The sequence below is a fragment of the Zingiber officinale genome, chromosome 9B (genome assembly GCF_018446385.1).
Source record: "Zingiber officinale cultivar Zhangliang chromosome 9B, Zo_v1.1, whole genome shotgun sequence".
NCBI classification, from domain to species: Eukaryota; Viridiplantae; Streptophyta; class Magnoliopsida; order Zingiberales; family Zingiberaceae; genus Zingiber; species Zingiber officinale.
Window position 1 is genome coordinate 112,192,427 of NC_056003.1, and position 19,774 is coordinate 112,212,200.

At 36.3% G+C, this 19,774-nt stretch overlaps 3 protein-coding genes across 3 annotated transcripts; all 3 read right to left on the minus strand.

Annotated features, from left to right (window-relative positions):
- Positions 1-746: 746 nt before the first annotated feature.
- On the minus strand, positions 747-2,560 carry LOC122022587 (subtilisin-like protease SBT3.1). The gene is made up of 3 exons (XM_042580621.1): positions 2,349-2,560; positions 2,120-2,217; positions 747-888 (listed from the first exon to the last, which is right to left on the minus strand). Exons 1-3 carry the CDS (start codon positions 2,537-2,539, stop codon positions 797-799), a joined length of 381 nt encoding a protein of 126 aa, XP_042436555.1. The 5' UTR covers positions 2,540-2,560; the 3' UTR covers positions 747-796.
- Positions 2,561-5,361: 2,801 nt separating this feature from the next.
- On the minus strand, positions 5,362-7,069 carry LOC122022548 (ammonium transporter 3 member 1-like). The gene is made up of 2 exons (XM_042580579.1): positions 6,387-7,069; positions 5,362-6,319 (listed from the first exon to the last, which is right to left on the minus strand). Exons 1-2 carry the CDS (start codon positions 7,038-7,040, stop codon positions 5,501-5,503), a joined length of 1,473 nt encoding a protein of 490 aa, XP_042436513.1. The 5' UTR covers positions 7,041-7,069; the 3' UTR covers positions 5,362-5,500.
- Positions 7,070-17,181: 10,112 nt separating this feature from the next.
- Positions 17,182-18,337, minus strand: LOC122024815. Its single transcript, XM_042583529.1, has 2 exons — positions 17,806-18,337; positions 17,182-17,638 (listed from the first exon to the last, which is right to left on the minus strand). Exons 1-2 carry the CDS (start codon positions 18,107-18,109, stop codon positions 17,304-17,306), a joined length of 639 nt encoding a protein of 212 aa, XP_042439463.1. The 5' UTR covers positions 18,110-18,337; the 3' UTR covers positions 17,182-17,303.
- Positions 18,338-19,774: the final 1,437 nt, after the last annotated feature.

The window sequence follows — 19,774 nt, forward strand, 5'->3', positions numbered from 1 at the left end:
CTTTATTTGATTCAAGTATAAAATTTTGCAGAGTCCGATCCGATTCAAGTTTAAGTAAATTCTTAAATTTTTTATTTTAAGTTTTGGGGATTTTTTTCCTAACCCGTGGATCAACCTAAACTCATTGTGGGCCAATCCATGCGGGTTGCGAGCCCAAGAGGGTCAGCCCACCTCGACCTACGTTTAAATAAATTGATAAAATTTCAACTAAATCCACTTAAATTGTTCGATAGAACGAGTCAATCTAAATTGTAAACTCTAACTAGTCGGGTGCATTGTAATAGATACGAAATTGTAGTTACTACACATGTTATAGCAACTACGATTTTGTAACTACTATAATATAGAAAATAATCTTAATAATGAGAATTAAAATTCTTCGGAACCTCCAAAATGACTTTAAACAACGCTTTTTGAGCCTAAGACTGGATCATTACGGATTAAATTCGATAACAAATATCGATCTCTAAATGAATTTCAATTTATTATATGATACATTTTATGATTCAATCCGAGTAAAAAGTTAGAGTGTTTCAAAACTTATTTAACATTCACATTATTTAAAGCACCACAACAAACTAAGACTGGCATGAAAATTAATATTCATCAAATTGCCCCCACGAAATTATTTTTAGCTCATTAATTTTCAGAATTGTAAAAAATGTACCTCTCCGATCGAACCGATTAAGGAAATGTGTGATTAATAGAATAACACAAATGTGAAATTTTATTCACTTATTCGGATGTCTGACATCGACAAGTTAAGAAGAAAACGAACTTAAGCATCCTCCAGTTATCAAATAACACTCAACTGAGCACTAGCAGAGGTTGTTGGATCGTGAATGCTATAAGTCCGACTCGGCATAACTTCGAGAACACCCGGTTGCTCTGCAAAATGGTTCGATGATACAGATTAGAAACTTTAAAAAAATCACAAGACAAGATGTTTCTTGTTTACTAGAATGCTGTTGATAGAGGAATTCAGATAGGGTGACTAATTTTTTTTTCTAAATGGCGCTGTTCAAGTTTCTAAACATTGTCTATCGAGAGAGACGAACAATCCCTCGCGCGACTTCGACATTCTAAATGAGGATGTTGAAAACTCTAGAAGAAGGGAAGGACTTATTGTCGGAAATTAGCAATTAAAAAATGATAAAGACAAAATGTGCCAGACATATATTGTTGTTGATGTGGTGACAATGATAAAAGAAGGGAGTTCCAGCAACCATTAGTCAGAAACAATCAAAAGGGTGATGGTGATGAATGCAAAGACACTTCTCGCTGGCACGAAACATCGATTGCATATGTTGTTCGATTCGAAAGAGAAAATTGAATATTGTTACAAAGTGAGAGTAAGAAGCAACATTTATTGCCTAGAAAATTGTATATTGTTACAGGAAGTGAGGGTATGTATGAAGCAATATTCATTGTTGTACAAATCTTGGTTCAAGCACTGATCGCTAGCTGAATTTAAGAGACTCCCATGTAGGCCTAACTAAGAATTGAATCTAAGGGATGACTGAGGGGAAAAATCTCTAAAGGAGGATGATCTTTATCCCCAAAACTCTTTACTGACCCTAAACTGGTTAGATTTCTCTATGCCCTTATCAGCTGAGCAAACTAGTTCCTTGAAATTTAGATTATTTCAATGATTTGGTTCATTTTAGGCTCAACTTGGCTTGACTTGGTTATCTTATCAAACAAGATTGAACACTAAACTTGGCTTAATTAGGGGTCATTTACAGCCCTAATTATCAGCTGAGCAAACTAGTGCCTTGAAATCTAGATTATTTCCATTACTAAGCACACAAATACACATGGTATCATGAGCCCAAAACCCCAATCGTATTCATTAAAACAACAATATCCAAAAAGATCCCTTGAGGTCTACAGAATCATGAATTGTGCGCCCAGAGCCCAGAGCATAATTTGACATCTGAAACTTGTTGATAAAAAATGGAAGAATTGCAATCCGCATGGTAAATGAGCTATCGAATAGTTAGAGTACAGCAGGTGTTCTGATAAAATGAACTAGGTATGATCCAAGGATTAGCAAGCAAACTAGAACATCGAAGCACAATAATCTCTTGGAAAAAAAGGGATGGGGAAATGAACTCACTCTTTAACTTCTCGGCCTGTTTCGGAGTCAGCTTGGCAGCGAACCCGTACGCCGCGTGCGTGTAATGGAAGAGGATCGCCTGCTCCGCCGCTTCCTCACTACACCACGAAATCGAATCAAAATTAACATCTTCACCGCTGATATTGAAACCCTAACACTAGAGAGGGCCAAAGGAGAAGATCCCGTAGAAGCCCTCAAGGGTAGGGTGGGAATAAGGACAGAGAACGACCTCCCGAGGACGGCAGCGAGGGTTCGGATATGGAAAGCCTCGGGCTCCTCGCCCGCTGGCTCCTCGACGAAGACGATGTATACGGATGCGTCTTCCTTCTCCTCCGCCGCCGTTTCCGAGGCCGATAGAGAGGAGAGGAAGAGGAGGAGGAGGAGGGCGAAGGCGATGGGGAAAAGCGTTGGTTTCGCCATGGTCGATGCTTCGAAAGTCCGATAACTGAAAGCTAAGCGAAGCGCCTTCTTTAATTATAAAAAAAACTTGCATGCGAACTAGGGAAGCGCCACGTGCACATATTCCAGTACGGTTTTTTTTCAGTTCCTCTCTCCCCATTTCTCTCTCCCTCTCTTTAATAAAACGATCTTAAAATTTTCATATTTCTAATTTTTATCCTTATAATGTTTTATTTTTCATATATTTATCATTTCTAAAATACCTCTATCCTCCTCGTCTCCCTCTTCTTCGAATAAATTTTAATAAAATTTTTTATTAAATATTAGAGCTATGATATTTATCTAAAAAATTTATCTAGAAAATTTTTAAGGATATACACATAAATAATAAAATCCACCACTTAAAAATTTTCTAGATGAATTTTCTAGATAAATATTATTTCTCTAAATATTATAATATTACACAATGAATACTTCAAAGCATCCAAGCAAATTATCAATTCCTCGTACAAATATAAAATAAATTTAAAAAAAAAAACACTACTCGTGAATTAGTCGGATGTGCATGCAGCGCGGCTGTGAGTGAAATATGACACCTCTTAAATATTATATCTTAAATTTTAAATTTTTTAAAAAATTAAAAATAATATACCCTAAACCTAAAATTAAAAAAATATTATCCACCCTAAATACTAAGACCTAAATCCTAAATTAAAAAAAAATAAAAAATAATTACACACAATTTATATATCCTAAATATTAAATCCTAAACTATATATAAGTAAAATATGATACCGTCATATTATCACTATCCCACATCATTAAGAGAGAATTTAATAGGAATTTAAATTGACAAATATATCGATAGAAACTTACATCTAGATGATGAAATTCTCTATCAAATTTTAACTTCCGATTATTATAATTATTATCTCATATATTTATAACATGAAGGTCTTAATCATTATTATTGTAGCTTTGTAGCTTTAACCAAAGTTACTCTAACATATTCAAAATTACATAAATTATTTAATATTAATTTAAAAGTACTTAATATTAATTAAAATTGATTAAATATTATTGAAACAATTTTAATCAAAATAGTCGATAAAAACAACCAAAATTACTTAAAATACTTGCTTCGGTAATCAGTATAAAATACCTTTGACAAAGCTTTGTGAGAGCTATTATAATAGTATAACCATTTTTTAATATATATATATATATATATATATATATATATATATATAGTTTTGATTTTTCTTTTACATTTTATTTAAATTTTTTATGTATAGGATTTCATACACTTTTTTTATCAGATATTTAAATCGTATAATCCATTTAATCACCGTCCAACCTCACATTCCTTCTGCCAATTAAATCTAGACGGTGACTCTTAGGGTGATTTGGTTCGGAGTTATTCTTGATAACCTTGGTTATTCATCTAAGGTTATCAACAAAAATCTTATTTGGTTTAGGTATTCGATGATTCCCAAGTAATGTTCCATGCCCGACACGTCAGCAAAAGGGTCATGCAGTCCGGAATCAAAAAACCTCAGAAAACTAAGGTTTTTGTTGATTCCGGGGTTAACAAATTTTTTTTACCAAAAATACCCTCCGATAAGAAAAAACATGAAAAAAAGAGAAAAAAATGTAAAAAAATATAAAAAAAAATGTTTTAAAAATTTTAAAAATTTATTTTTTTTAAAAAATAAATAATTAAAAAAAATAAAAAAAAATTTAAAAATAAAAAATAAAATTTTTAAAAATGTTAAAAAAATTTAAATTTTTTTTTTAAAAAAAAAATTATAAAAATTTAAAAGTTTTTTAAAATTTAAAAAAATTTAAAATATATATATAAATTTTAAAATTAAAAATAAAATAAATAAATTAAAATTAAAATTTAAAAAATGTAAAAAACTAAAAAAAATATAAATATAAATAATATAAAAATATAAAAACATTAAAAAATAAAAAAACACATAAAAAATAAAAAAAATATACAGAAAAAAAAAATAAAAAAACATTAAAAAATAAATAAATAAATAATAATAATAATAATAATAATAATATTATGTATAGTTGGTTTTGTAACTGAGGGTAATACGGTACAATATTAAATTAGGGTATTCATTAAACCTTCAAACAAACAAGTTTTTGTTGCATTACCTAAGTTGAACCAAACAACATTTGGTTATGTTTTATTTTCTATAACCTTGGTTATGTGATTATTTGATAATCACATAACCAAGGTTATACATGATGACTTGATTAAATGTACCCTTAAGGTAACGCTAGAGCTTATAGTTCAATTGTCATATCCCACATGGAAATTAAACGCTGATTGTTTGACAAATGCACTTTGTTTTGTATCATCACACCAAGCCTCAGGCTGACCGAATTTTGTACATGCAAACTATACTCCGATGGTAAAACATAAAATCGTCACCTCCGTACCGTTTGAAAGGGATAAATCATATAGACTTATTTAACCTTATTCAAGGAGATTTTCTAAACAGGGACTAGAATCATGACTCCGAAGTAATATTTACACATGTGAACAATATAATCATGGCTCTCAGATGACTACACCTGTGTCCCCAGGCTATGATGCCGGTATGATATTTAAATTGCTATATAGACATTCACGATTTCGATCTTTAATTATAGTATATTTATAAAAAATTTCTTCGGATGTAATTCAAGGATATTAAATTTCTAGATTGATCATCGTATGTACTCTCTCATTTATCTTGATAATTGATAAAAAAAAATTTATAGGATCGAAACAATAGGTAAATAGTGAATAAAATTAATTGGAATTATCATGACTACAGCTGCGAAGGCGGTTCTCAAAGTCATAATCAAAGAAAAAGCTCCACTTTACTTTATTTGGTTGCCAATTTAATTATGAAACCACTGTAAAGTCAACACAACACAAAGCCCTTCTCAACACATTTTAATTTATAAATGTTGCTTATTTTAGAAGTTGATTCCTCCGACTCCGGTCGCCGGCTTCGACGTCTCCAACATCTCGTTGCCGTACGAGCCGTTGCCGTGCCTGTTGACATCGTACTTCTCGCCGTCTCCCCATAGCGCGTAGGCCTCCTCCCCGTGCACCGCGTCGTCGCCGATGGCTAGCTGTTCCTCCGGCATCCGCAGCGGCATCACCATCCCGATGACCACGCAGATGACGGAGGTCACGATGACGTTCCACGCCATGATGAACAGAGCGCCGACGATCTGCTTGAACACCTGCGCCCCGCCTACGCCGCCGTAGAAGGCCCCGCGCGAGTTGGTGACCGGGAGGAAGAGGTTGCAGAGGGTGGGCTCGGCGAACAGCCCCGTGGAGACGCCGCCGATGAATCCCGCCACCGCGTGGGTGTGGAAGACGCCGAGGGTGTCGTCCACCTTCTGCAGGAGCCGCGACCGCTTGTGCACCACCATCATGGTGAACCAAGGGATGCTCCCCGAGAGCACGCCCATCAAGATGGCCGCCCAACCTTGGACCAACCCAGCGGCGGGAGTGATGCAGACCAGGCCGGTGATCATCCCCTGCACCGCGCCGATCACCGAAGGCTTCTTGAAGAAGATGACGTCGAGGCAGGTCCAGACGAGGAGACTGGTGGCGGCGCAGATGTTCGTGTTCAGCACCGCCATCGACGAGTCGATGTTAGCCGAGTAGGGGTCTCCGCCGTTGAACCCGGCCCACCCCATCCACAGCAGCCCCGCGCCGGCGAGCATCAGCAACACGTTGTTAGGCGGAAACCTCTCCCTGTCCTTAGTCGAGCGAGGCCCTACCTGCGTTCATTTCGACGCTTGAGCACAATAGCTGTTTGTTCAAATGCGGAAGTCAATAGTTTTGTACCCAGTAGGCAGCGGTGAAGCCGGCGATGCCGGAGGAGAGGTGGATGACATAGCCGCCGGAGTAGTCCATGACGCCCCATTGGAAAAGGAAGCCGCCGCCCCATAGAGAGAAGGCGCCGACGGTGTAGGAGAAGGTGAGCCAGAGGGGGACGAACATCATCCAGGCGCGGATGTTCATCCGTCCGAGGAGCGAGCCGGCAAGGAGGATGAGCGTGATGGCGGCGAAGACGCACTGGAAGTAGACCATGGTGGCCATGGGGTAGAAAGGAGTGATCATGGCCGACTCCACGGTGCCGTCGTGGAAATTGTGAGTGGTGGTGGGCAGTTTCGCCTGCTGGATGAGGAACTTCTGGCCCAGCGCCGGCATGGCCTTGCCCCAGAAAGGAAGCATCTGGTGGCCGAAGGACATGCTGTAGCCCCAGGTGACCCAACAGAGGACCACGGCCGCGAAGGCGTAGAGCGCCATGAACGCCGAGTTCACCGCCCATTTCTTTTTCACGATGCTGCCGTAGAGGATCACCAGCCCCGGCACGGACTGCAGCCCCACCAGAGTCGCCGAGATCATCTGCCACGCGTTGTCTCCCTTGTTCAGCCATTCCGGCACCGCCAACGAAGTGTACGCCTGGTACGCGAGCGGCACGGTAGTATTCGACATTGTTGAACGGTCTACCTCTGAGCTCAATTTGACGGAGGGAGAAGAAGAGATCGAGGAGATTTATACACTGATGCTTATGGATGCAGAAAAAAAAAGTGTGTTGTTGATGATTTGGCGCCACTGGGATTGGGGGTTAGGATTCCAAGGCTTGGATTGGAATCATCAACCAGCTTGTGAAATTTGGATTTGTCTGATTCCTTGTTCATCGGCGACTGGATTTGTCTGATTCTTTCACCTAGTTTTTTCAAATCCTAGACTTCTTTTGTTTTCTCTTTTTCTTCTCTTGGTTTGCCCTGCACTTACTTTGTTGGGATCTGAATCTAACTTCTCCAGTATCTTTCACGAACATTGTGAAATCCTGTTCCTTCTTGCGCTTAATGGTTGTTAGAGTATCTATGGGCATTGAAACCACCACTTTCAAGTTGAAACTGTTTTTCCTATAATTTAGTTGGATACAGCCTACTCCATATCAGCAAGATGCGTCTACGTGATCCGTCCCCCAACTAATCCAGTCATCTTGCTGAGCCATTATTATCTAGATCACACTTAGTCAAGCTATTGAGTTGAGCTGATCTGACTAACTGACATGTTAACTTGCCCACCTGCGATCTAGCCTGACCTATCAGGCTGCCAACTTTTAAGCCCACTAAGCTAGTCTAACTTGCCAACCTAATCCGACCTAGTTTGACCATTAGGCCGGTCCCTTCCGGCTGTCTGAACTCATTTAGTTGCTCAGCAGACTAAAGGGTGGCATAGTCATGATGTGTTTTCTATTTTCTTTCTCTTATTGTTTATTTTCTTTCTATTATACTATTTAGGATATTAGGATGACTTGGGTATGGAGGGATCTCGCCGAGGTAACTCTCGATGAATCATTTGATGTCTATTATTTCTTGTGGAGTTGACTATTTAAAAAAAAAATTAATAATATAAAAAGAAGTCAAAATATGTCCTTCATTATCATATTGAAAATATAAATCAGAATTAAAGTTATTTAATATTAGAAGATTCATGAATGACTCTTTGGATAATGCATGTACCTCATTTAATATTGATTCATGTATTTATGTAAATACATCTTGGGTACTCCCTATAAATATCCTATGTATTTAACAATTTAGATATGAAGAAAGAAGAAGAGGTAGTTTCCTCCCATCTTGAGTGTTATTGTTTTTTTTATGCTCTTCGTCTGCTAACAAATTGGTATTAGAGTTGCCATTTGTGTTTGGAGACAAAGCTTGAAGGAAAATGTCGAATGGAACCTCATTTGTTGTTCTATCTCTCACCAAGGAAAATTATGATAATTGGTGCATAAGAATGAAGGCTTTGCTTGGATCATATGAAGCTTGAGATCCTGTGGAGAATGACGTTGATGAAAATGTGGCATCCGCAAAGAAGAAGGACCAAAAGGCGCTCACCCTCATCCATCAAAGTTTGGATGAAAAGATGTTTGAGAAAGTTGCTGTGGCAACTACTTCCAAGCAAGCATGGGAAACTCTTCAAGCTTCATTTAAAGGTATTGATAAACTGAAAAAAAGGTACGTCTCCAAACATTGAGAGGAGAGTTTGAATCTCTGCACATGAAGGATTCCGAATCTATTTCGGATTATCTCTCAAGAGTATTGGTTGTCACAAATCAATTGAAAAGATACGGAGATGATATGAAAGATGATCGTATTGTTGGGAAGATTTTGAGATCTTTGGATCCAAGATTTAATTATATCGTGGTTGTCATCGAAGAGTCTAAAGATCTAGACACCATGACCGTTGATGAACTTGTCGGATCTTTACAAGCACACGAAGAAAGATTGATAAAATCGGTTCAAAAATCGATTGAACAAGGCTTTGAAAGCAAAGCTATCATTGAAGGACACAAACCAAGGCACATCCCAAAGAGGTCGCGGACGTGGAGGATCTCGAGGGCAGGGCCAAGGTTGAGGTCGTGGTTATGGAAGAGGTGGACGATGTGACAAAAACACCTCATATAATAATGAGAGGAGTCAAAACTTCAATCAAAGAAGAAGTCGTGGAAGAGGTAGAAGTCATGGAGGTCATCAAATGAGGTATGACAAATCTGAAGTTGAGTGTTTTAATTGTCATCGTCTTGGCCACTATTTTTGAGAATGCAGAAATAATATGGAGGAGACAAATAATTATGTGGAGAGCAATGATGCAAAAGAAGATTTGGGCTCTACTTTGCTTCTAGCTTGCAAAAATGATAAAGATGAGAATGAGAGTACATAGTATCTTGATTCCGGCGCAAGTAGCCACATTTGCGGAAGGAGAAATTTGTTCGTGGAACTTGATGAATCAACCGATGGAGATATAACTTTTGGTGACTCTTCGAAAGTTCAAGTGAAAGGAAAAGGTACGATTTTGATTCGTTCAAAAGATGGAAATCATCAATTAATTTCCAATGTATTTTATGTGTCAGCCATGAAACATTTTGAGTTTGGGCCAATTATTGGAAAAGAATTATCATATTCACCTAAAAGATAAATACTTGACATTGAAAGATGATAGTGGAAGATTGCTTGCTAAGATGCCCATGACAAAGAACCAAATTCTTCGCTACATCAAAGGTACAATCAATTATGGTATCGTGTATACTTTCTTGGAAGACTTTATGCTTGTTGGCTATTGTGATAGTGATTGGGTCGGTGATATTGATAGTCGAAAAAGTACTATTGAGTTTCTTTTCTTTATGGGAAATTCAGCTTTTACTTGGAGTAATAAATCTGGTTTAAGAGAGGATGTTGAAAATATAAACCAGAATTAAAGTTATTTAATATTATGTGCATGAATATTGGAAGATTCATGAATGACTTTTTGGATAATGCATGTACCTCATTTAATATTGATTCATGTATTTATGTAGATACATCTTGGATACTTCCTATAAATACCCTATGTATTTAACAATTTAGATATGAAGAAAGAAGAAGAAGTAGTTTCCTCCCATCTTGAGTGTTATAGTTTTTTTTATGCTCTTCATCTGCTAACAAAAGATTACCAATATTGCTCAAAAGGATTAGAAAGTACAAGATTTTGTACCAATTGACACGGGCCTATAACTTCGTGTAGGAGACTAAGAACTGAGATTTCTTGCCATATATCCCTTTTACATACTCCGCACTTCCATCTTATTGTTAAATTTCTAAAAATTCGAGTCTCCTAGGTCCATTCAATCAAAACTCATTGATGGACCTAGAGAGCTCCGATCAGATTCATTCGAACTCCTATAACTTTACTAGGTGAATCTCAGTCCAAATAAGACTTCATTTACTCTTTTAAATCCCTCCCAGCTATGCTCAAAATGATTTGAAACCTTCAAAATAATGCGTTGTTGGTTTCTAAAGACTAGTATCACTATGATGCTGCTTTTCAAAAACCAACACCACAATATGTGATTAGAACTAATATTATGGTGTTGGGTTCTGAAGATCAGCACCACTGTGGTGTTGATCTTCGAAAACTAGCACCAACATCTGTTCTAGCTAGCACACAACCATAATTTTACTTACATGTCCTAGGACCAATATTGGACACCACATATACCTTCTATACACTAACCTTTCTCTCATCTCATTACAAGTTTTTGGAAATTCAAGTCTCCTAGGTCCGTAATGAATTTTGATCAAAATTCATTGATGGACTTAGAGAACTCTGATCAGGCTCATTCTAACTCATGTAGGTTTCTGCAATGCTCAGGAGTCCAAATGTGCCCTCCCTTATCATCATAAAGGATCCCCAACATTACTCAAAAGATTTAGAAAGTTTCAGACTTTGTGTCTATTGACACAGGCTTATTACTTCGTGTAGGAGACTCGGGACTAGGAATTCTCGCTATATATCTCTTCCACATACTCCACGTTTCCATCTCATTGTAAATTTTCAGAAATCTAACTCCCCTAGATTCATCAATGAGAGGATTAGGATTTCTCACCATATTCTTCTACATACTCCACCCTTCCATCTCATTGTAAAATTTTAGATATTCGAGTCTCCTAGGTCCATCAATGGATTTCAGTCAAAATCCATTGATAGACCTAGAGAGCACTGATCGAACTCATTCTAACATCTATAGGTTTATTAGGTGAACATGAGTTCAAATAAGTCATCGTTTACTCTTTTAAATCCCTCCCAGTAGTGCTCAAAACTATTTGAAACCTTTAGAATACTATGATGATGGTTTCTAAAGACCAACACCACTATGGTGCTTGTCTTCAGAAACCAACACCACAGTGTGTGATCAGAACATACAATATGATGCTAATCTTTGAAAATTAACACCACAACGAGTGATATGTTATATTTAAGTTGTAAAAACTAACACTAAAGTGATTTTTTATTTTATTTTTAAATTATTTTTGTTAATAAAATTAATTCATATTATTCATTTATTTTTTATAATTGGATATTAAAAAATTGAAAAAAAAATAATTTTAATATTTCATTAACCCTTGAAAAAAATAAATTTAGAGGATAATATAATTTAAAAGAAAAGAAAAGAGAGAAAATGGTAAGAAAGGTGATTATGGTTACCCAGGTACCTTTACAACTTGTCCCAGGTTATGTGAATGGAGGTAAATCATGGGATTAACTTATAGCCGAAAGAGAAAAGATATTGTATGTAAAGGTGAGAGGAAAGAAAAAAGAATAGATGTTGCATGCAAATGAGAAATGCAAAAGAAAGAGATTGTTGAATGCAAAGGAGAGAGAGGAAAGAAAAGAGAAAAGAATCAATAGTTGTCAAAGGGGTAAAATTGAAATCAGGTGTGCCTTTTGAGAATTCTAAAATTTGGGTGCGTCTTTGGGGTAAAACCAAACTTAAAGTGTGCTATTTCAAAAATTACCAATTCATCTTTCTTGAGTAGATTAATCTTTCCCGAGTACCATTTCAAACCTTTCCTGAGTAAATTTCCAATCCTGCAGACTTAGTCAAAAATAACCATAACTTCTCGTAAGAATATTATTTTTGAGTACTGTTTGTTTTGTTGGAAATTAGACATCCATAGTTTTCCAAAATATATGGTTTGCCTTATAATTTGTTCCCAATAAAAATAGATTAATCTTTGAAGTTGCCATTAAAATTTGAGATGTCTTTTAAAATGTTTCTGTGTCATTTTGAGTCACAGTTTGGGATGATCAATCGATTGATAAAATATAATAGTTGATTGGTAACACCTGGATCAGTTTATTCGGTTAAACTTATATCTTAAATTCTAAATATAAAATTAAACAAAACTAATGGAATTAATCGATATTTTAATAAAATAAAAATAAAATTTTGAATTAACCGAACCAAACTTTCGATTTCAGTCGGTTAATTCGATTTAATTAATATTTGCTCATTCCCTAATCTTGACTAATATTTGGCTTGATTTACGAGGTCTAATGTTTGATTGTAGAACCAATGCCTGAGTTCAGCTGTTGCTGATCCTGATCTAACTTTCCCCAGATATCTTTCTCTTCTTTTACATCTTTTTCCCCAAATTTCTCCTTATTGTGTTCTTAGAAAACCATTACCTGGCCTTTAAGTTAGTGTTTTATCCTTATGACATACAAACACAATAATTGGATATTTAATTCAAAGATGTGAACGTGATCCAGATTAAATCATCTCACCAATCCATATGATTTCTTATTCACATACACTAATTGGTTCAAAACTAATTCTCCAACAATATGATCATAACTTCTTATAGGAATATTATTTTTGAACACCATTTTTTATTAGAAAGTAGATATCCATGACTTTCCAATGATATATGAGTTGCCCTATAATTTGCTTCCAATAAAAGAAAATTAATCTTTGAGTCGTTGTCCGTGGTCATCAGAATATTGATAAAATATAACAGTTGACTGATGATCTCTAGTTCAGTTTATTTGGCTAAATTGATATCTTAAATTCTAAATCCTATATTGAACTAATCAAATTAATCAATATTTTTTTTAAAAAAAAATATAAATAAAATTTTGAATTAACCGAACCGAACTTCCGATTTCAATTTGTTAATTTGATTTAACTATTATTTTACTCATCCCCAATATTGACCAATATCTAGCTTGATTTACAAGGTCTAATGTTCAATTGTAGAACACAATGCTGAGTTTGATTGCTGCTGATCCCGATCTAACTTTTGCTGCATATCTTTCTCTTCTTTTACCTTTCTTTCCCAAAATTTCTCCTTGTTTTGTTCTTAGAAAACCATTACCTTTGAGTTAGTGTTATTATCCTTATGACATACAAACACAATAATTGGATATTTAATTCAAAGAGGTGAACATGAGTCCAGAAAAAGTTTGAGATTTGAAAAATAATTCAGTGTCTTCATTATAATGTTTTTGTTTTCATAATAGTTTTCGGTCTTAATTACTCTACCATATTAATGTATGTCTCCATTTCCACCATCTTTGCCTATGTTACAACTTGATACATTACCCTGCCAGTGTCTTATCTCCCTATGCAATTTTTTGTGATTCAGAATAGGTTAAATTAGCTACATATTGTTCAACAACTTCATCTTGATGATGTGTATGATGACAAAGATTTATACTTGGAATGTATAGTGCTGACTGTAATAGTATAGAAACATTTTCTGCTTATAATATATATAGAAAATCTGACAATATTTTCACTTTATTCTTTGGATACAACCGCTGCAATACCACATAACTTCAATTTGTTTTACTTCTCTCCTTTGTTGCAATAGCTATAGTTGACAAGTGGTGTATTGATACTGTTTTCATGTCTTCTTTTGGTACATGCATTTTTCTTTTCAGTGAATCAGAAAATTGTTTTCCTTTTTGGTATAATGCAGACTTGACAGAGATAATTTTTTTTTTTTGGAATTTCTATTGGACAAAATAATAAGTTGCCAGAGATTTTAAAAATCAGATAAATTTAAATATACTAAATTAAATTAAATTTATCTATCGAGATGATTTGAACAGATAATCTTAGACTGTCAACAGGGGTTGATTTCTGCTAAGTGTTGAACGCAGACGAGTGACCAGCTGGGCGAGCGAGCGGACAGCCAAGCAGACTAAGCGAGCGGTCGGGCAAGTGACTGACTGAGTGAGTGAGCGGCCCAACGAGCAAAGAGGCCGAGCAAGCCGCAGACCAAGTGACCGGGCAGTCGAGTGAGCAAGCGAACGAGCGGCCGAGCGAACTGATCGAGTGAGCTGAGGCGCAATGGGCATGTAGTTGAGCGAAGAAGGGGCCCAGCGAGCTGCGGCCAGACAGGGGTGCAATGGAGCGAAGAAGAGGCAGGGCGAGCAGAGGTCGAACCGACATGCAACCGAGCGAAGAAGAGGCTGAACGAGTTGCGGCCGGACGAGCATACAGCCAAGCGAAAAAGAGGCAAGGCGAGTAGAGGGCCGAGTGAATGCAGAATTTGAGCAAGCTGATATACTAAGGCCTGCGAGGGTCGTAGTTTCCTTGAAACAGATTCAGTACCCGACTGTTAGCATGTGCACTGCACTCCGCTGAGAAAGGATGTACGACAGAAGAGAAGGGGAACGTAGGTGGAGAGTTTCAACTTTTTAAGCATGTAACCTTTTGCCTGTGGTCTCAGGCAACGTCAAAATGTTGGTTGTTCCACTTGGACAAATTTTATCCCAACCGGTCCGGCATTCGGCGTGCACAAGTCATGCTTGCACATGAGTCAACTTAATTCAATGTAATCCGAGCCTTGGATTTGTACTCCCTACACACCCACACGTGAGAGAGAGTCTCTCACCATGCATTTGTTCATATCATCAATGCATGTGAATCAATATAAACCAATCAATATGTCTTGAAACTCCCAATATGAGACTAAAGTCTCATTCACAATGAAATTTCATACCTCTTCTACCTTTTAGCCATTCACATATATCTAACAATTACATCTTCAATTGACTTTGAAATTCTTCATTGACAAATCAAAGTCATTTCTATATTAACGGAAAAAAAGTTAGCAGCATGCAAAATAAGAAGTATCATTCTCAATAGGCAGTTATTTTAGAATCTTTTTCTAGTTTCTTTACACGCTTATATAAGTTATAAATGGTTGTGGCTCACTTGAAAGAAAGAATATTACTGCTTTCAACTTGTCCATTAACTGTAGGAGATAGGGTTGTAAATTAATCAAATATTCGTGAATAAATTTGGTATTCGATTTGGTTTATATTCATTCAATACACATATTAAAATCAATTAAATGAATAAACTTGAACAACTCATTAAACTGAGCGAACAACTGGAACAAACTTGAACACAAATGTGTTTAGCTCGTTAATATTCGTGAACAACATATGTGAACAACGTTCTTAAATAATATTTGTGAATAACGTTCATGAACAATATTCATGAATCATGCTCATCAATAAAACTCTTATGCTAAATAAATAAAGAAACTTTCAAATGAACAAAAAAAGTTTATATTATCAAGTTCAATAACCAATCAAACAATGCTTAAAATGTAAAAGTTTCAAACTATCTAACAAATTTGAATTGAGAACTCGAGAACATCTAAACGAACCAAGCTCAAACCAAGCTTGAACCAAGGTCAAACTCATAAAAAGGGAATCAAGCCAAGCTTGAACAATAATTTTAACAGCTTGGCGTATTTTAGGCTTGTCTCGATTATCTTATCAAACAAATTTGAACACTATAAAACTTGGTTCGGTTTGACTCGTTTATAGCCCTAGTAGGACATGGAAATTTTATGACTTCCTTTCTTTATGCAGATGATAAAACAGCCGATACAATTAGCTCAAATTATTATCGTGATGCATCTCTTTTGACATCGATTTAGGTCTCACAGTCTCACATAGTATGTTGATTACATGGTAGCTAATTTACTTCTTGGAAGTATTTCACTCTAGTGACAGTAAACATGGCACCTCTTCCTTTTGAGAGCATCCCTTTACATATAATTTCTGCTAATTTTATTTTTCTAAAATATATCTTTCGTGGGGGATCGACTTAGTTGCTTGATAGAACATGGGAGCTGAATGCAATTCCAACTTTTAATAGCTGATGCATCAAGCTATTAATTGTGATGTGCTATATGCTCGTATTCCTGTTCACTTATTTCATGATATGTATTCGTTGACGAAAATTTCATTTCTTAATTGTGATTATTTTGTGGTTCAGGAATGGGCATTTTAGGTTCAGAAAACTTCCACAAGTTTTGCATTGTTTTCTCTGTTCCAATGGTGATTGAATTGATGAGTATTTTTGGAGAACTCTTGATGATTGTATTCACTTTTCTTGAACATTTTATAAAATTATTCAGAAAACAACCACAGTTTATGCCACTGTTTTTTCTTTCTGTCTTTCTTTCCTTTCCAAAACATATAATTAATGTTGCAAAGCGTTTAACAACTCGACCAAATCTACACCCAGTAACACATTGAAAGACTCCAGCCACCTAATCGGGACCCAACATTTCCCTTTGCATCACTGTAATCCACATGCCATAACACATCAGAATGTGACTATTTCTCTATAATTTTCCCTCTTTGAATTGACTTGTGACATGAAATCTAATTGCTTCACAATAATTGACAACAATGACAGCTTTCTAATCTTAAAAATCTTGCAGAAAGCCATGCAAGTTCTGTGATCCTTAAACCTTGAAGGACAACTCGGTGCGCTTTCGCCCATGCTGAATTTCGAAGAAGGATCATATTATATGATTTATTATACATAATCTTACCTTGTAATATTTGTAAGAGTCTATTTCTATGATTCAAATCCGTAACTTCAAAGTTACATGATAGTTATTTTACAGAACAAACCCATTAAGTAATTTAATTAAAATTTATTAGGAGTTGTATTTTAGATGTGAGTTTATATACGTAGAATCCCGTTAACCTGATCCGTTATTAATGATAAGTTGATAACGGATTCGGTTCCATTGTTATATATATATGGATGTGGATTCCGTAGTTTGAGATCTCCCTGCTACCCATCACCTAAATCCCAACGGAAGATTACCACCTATTGCTTCTCCGCGGGATCACTGGATCAAGAGGATATACAAAGAACAATAACAATTCCGCTGCATTTATAAGTTTATATAATTTCCTTTTCTATTACTAGATTTAGGTATAAAATCTTGATTTAGAACTCATGATTCGGCTAGAATCTATCAGAGATCATCAACACCATTTGAAAGTTTACTAGTTTGCAGTATACAGATATGATCTTCTGTGTCCACAAAACATGCACACACATTTTGCACAACAAGCTGATGAAAATATAACTCTTTAAGGTCTTGACTGCCTCTTGGTGGTCTTCCTCCTTATTAGGCTCCTGATTACCCACCCTCTCCTCCCCTTGGATCCTTCCACCTTGCTGCCGAAGCCTAAATGCGAGCGGATCTTGTCGTTCGCCTTCTTCGGTTGCGTCAGCTGTAGGAGTTGCCTGAGCCTCTTCTTCCACTTGAAAGTGTTGCTCTTCTTAGCTTTTGCCACCACCATGTGCTTGTTTCTGTTTGTTTCACTTCTGATGTTGGTGACAGTAGAAGTTCCAGTTGAATGGGATTCCTTGGTGTCCCACCGAGCACACCCGTTATCGTCAAATTTTACAGAGATAAATGAGTCTATCAAAGCAAGGGCTAATTTTATCAGAATTTTTAAAGAACTTGATCTCAAAGCATATATCATGATCATTAGAAGCTAAACATTATCTACTTTTGTCTGACTAATGAAATAGCAAATCATTCAAGTCCTTGTTTTCATTGAAATAAGCAACAGAGTGGTAGATTACCTTCATTACTATCATCTGAACCTTCCTCATCATTCTCAGAATCATCCTTGCTTCTCCGGTACCGCGAATCGAGCCGATACAGGAAGGGTCCGGCCAGAGCGAGGACTTTAGGAATTCTAATGATGTGCTTCCTCCTCATGGCTCTGGAAGAGAATTTGATGGCCTTCTTGGGCACACTAGCAAGTTGGCCTTGCTTTGAGGCCAGCACAAGAAGCCTCTTCTTCAAACAATGAGCACACACCCCTATAACTATTTCCTCCGGATGGAAATCACAGCACACTTTTCCTTCTCCGTGATCATTCATGGCTGCTGAGGAGGAGGTGAGCGAGTTGCCGATAAAATTGGATTCTTATTATGGAAATAAAAGAGCTCGACAGGCTTCTGAAGAGAAGTGAAGCCACACACGACAAGAGGAAGACAGGAGAGGCTTAGAATGCACACAAAGGAAGGACCACCAGGGTGTGCAGTGCAACTGATGTAGCAAAAATGCTGCGCAATCTTGTATTCATCAACAGGGCCCAATTCTCCCCACGGATTGTCCAGTTGTTACTCGTGTGGTAGATTATCATATGAAAGTCCATGATTTATCTTCCTTCCAATTTCCTTAGGACGGATATAGAGGGACATCTAGGATGAGCGAGACATCTTATGCCACAGCGATAGGGTCCAATAAAAAAAGGAAAATACTGATTCTTGTTGGTCATGGTGCCTTAAAGAACTTTTGCTTCTTCTGATGGTGACATGTGAGTCAAGTTGGTGGAGAAAGGATGTTAAAATACTCGAATCACCAAAGAGAAGTTCTAGCTTGATGCTAACATGCGTGGAGACAGACTGAAGACAGTAGTGCAACACCATGCATAGGAATGATACATGGGTTTCTTAATATAATATTTTACTGTAAAGCAACCAAACTAGAATGAGAGATCTTAGATGGAAGAAAAAAAACCAACTCTTTCTGTCAATCATTGTGGATGATGTAGAACTTTTCCTCATGCATTTATTCACATTATTAATACATATGAATCAATATAAATCAATCAATATATCTTGAAACTTCCAATGTGAGATAAAAATCTCATTCACAAAAAAATTTCATGTCTCTTCCACCTCTTCTCCATTCATTCACATGTATCCAACACTATTTTCCAGACTGTTTTGATTATAGTAGAGATCTCATTGCCACATAACACCACAAACAATGAGAGGAAAGTTTGTAAAGTTTTAATCAAACCTAATTATGTTGGGCCCATGTATGTTGGGTTGGACCACTGATTTTCACTGTCCATTTCAATTTTGGAAGCTCGAACTTGAGATTCTACGGTGGAGTCAATACAAAGTTGTCTTCAGCGTGCCAAGAGGTTCATGTGAATCTTTTCTCATATTGCTTTCAACCACTAAATCTTACCATTAGGAGCTTTTTTACTTCCTAATAATTCTCAAACTTCCCCTTTCTTAAGGGGCAGATATGCTGAGCTAGATACTCACTCGATGACTTAAGCTTTCTAGTTGACCGTCTAATTTGAGATTACTGATACGATGATGATGGTGATGATGATGATGATACATTTTTTCTATAAAAGTATTACCATGCTCATATGTATTTTTTTAATTGGTATTAGATATTCAGCTTACATCAACTAATCTTAGAGTGATCGGTCCAGTTTTATGGAAGTTTCTTAATATGTCGAAAATCATAAGTGCACAGTTATCGTCAAATAATAAAAAAAATCAATTATAGGAACAGTAAAACCAAATACCAACTGAATTTACGAAGCATATTATCTGGAAAATCAAAAATTACATGCAAGAGTTGAGTAAGAATGAAATTGAGTCGAGAGCACATGTAAGAAGTTGTTGAAGAAATCCAAATTGGGGGAAAACAATTCTAAGACTTTGGTTTCGTCATGATGATTGTTAATACCCTAGTTCTATTTATTCTCCTACCTCTATGTTTATTTACATGAAGGTG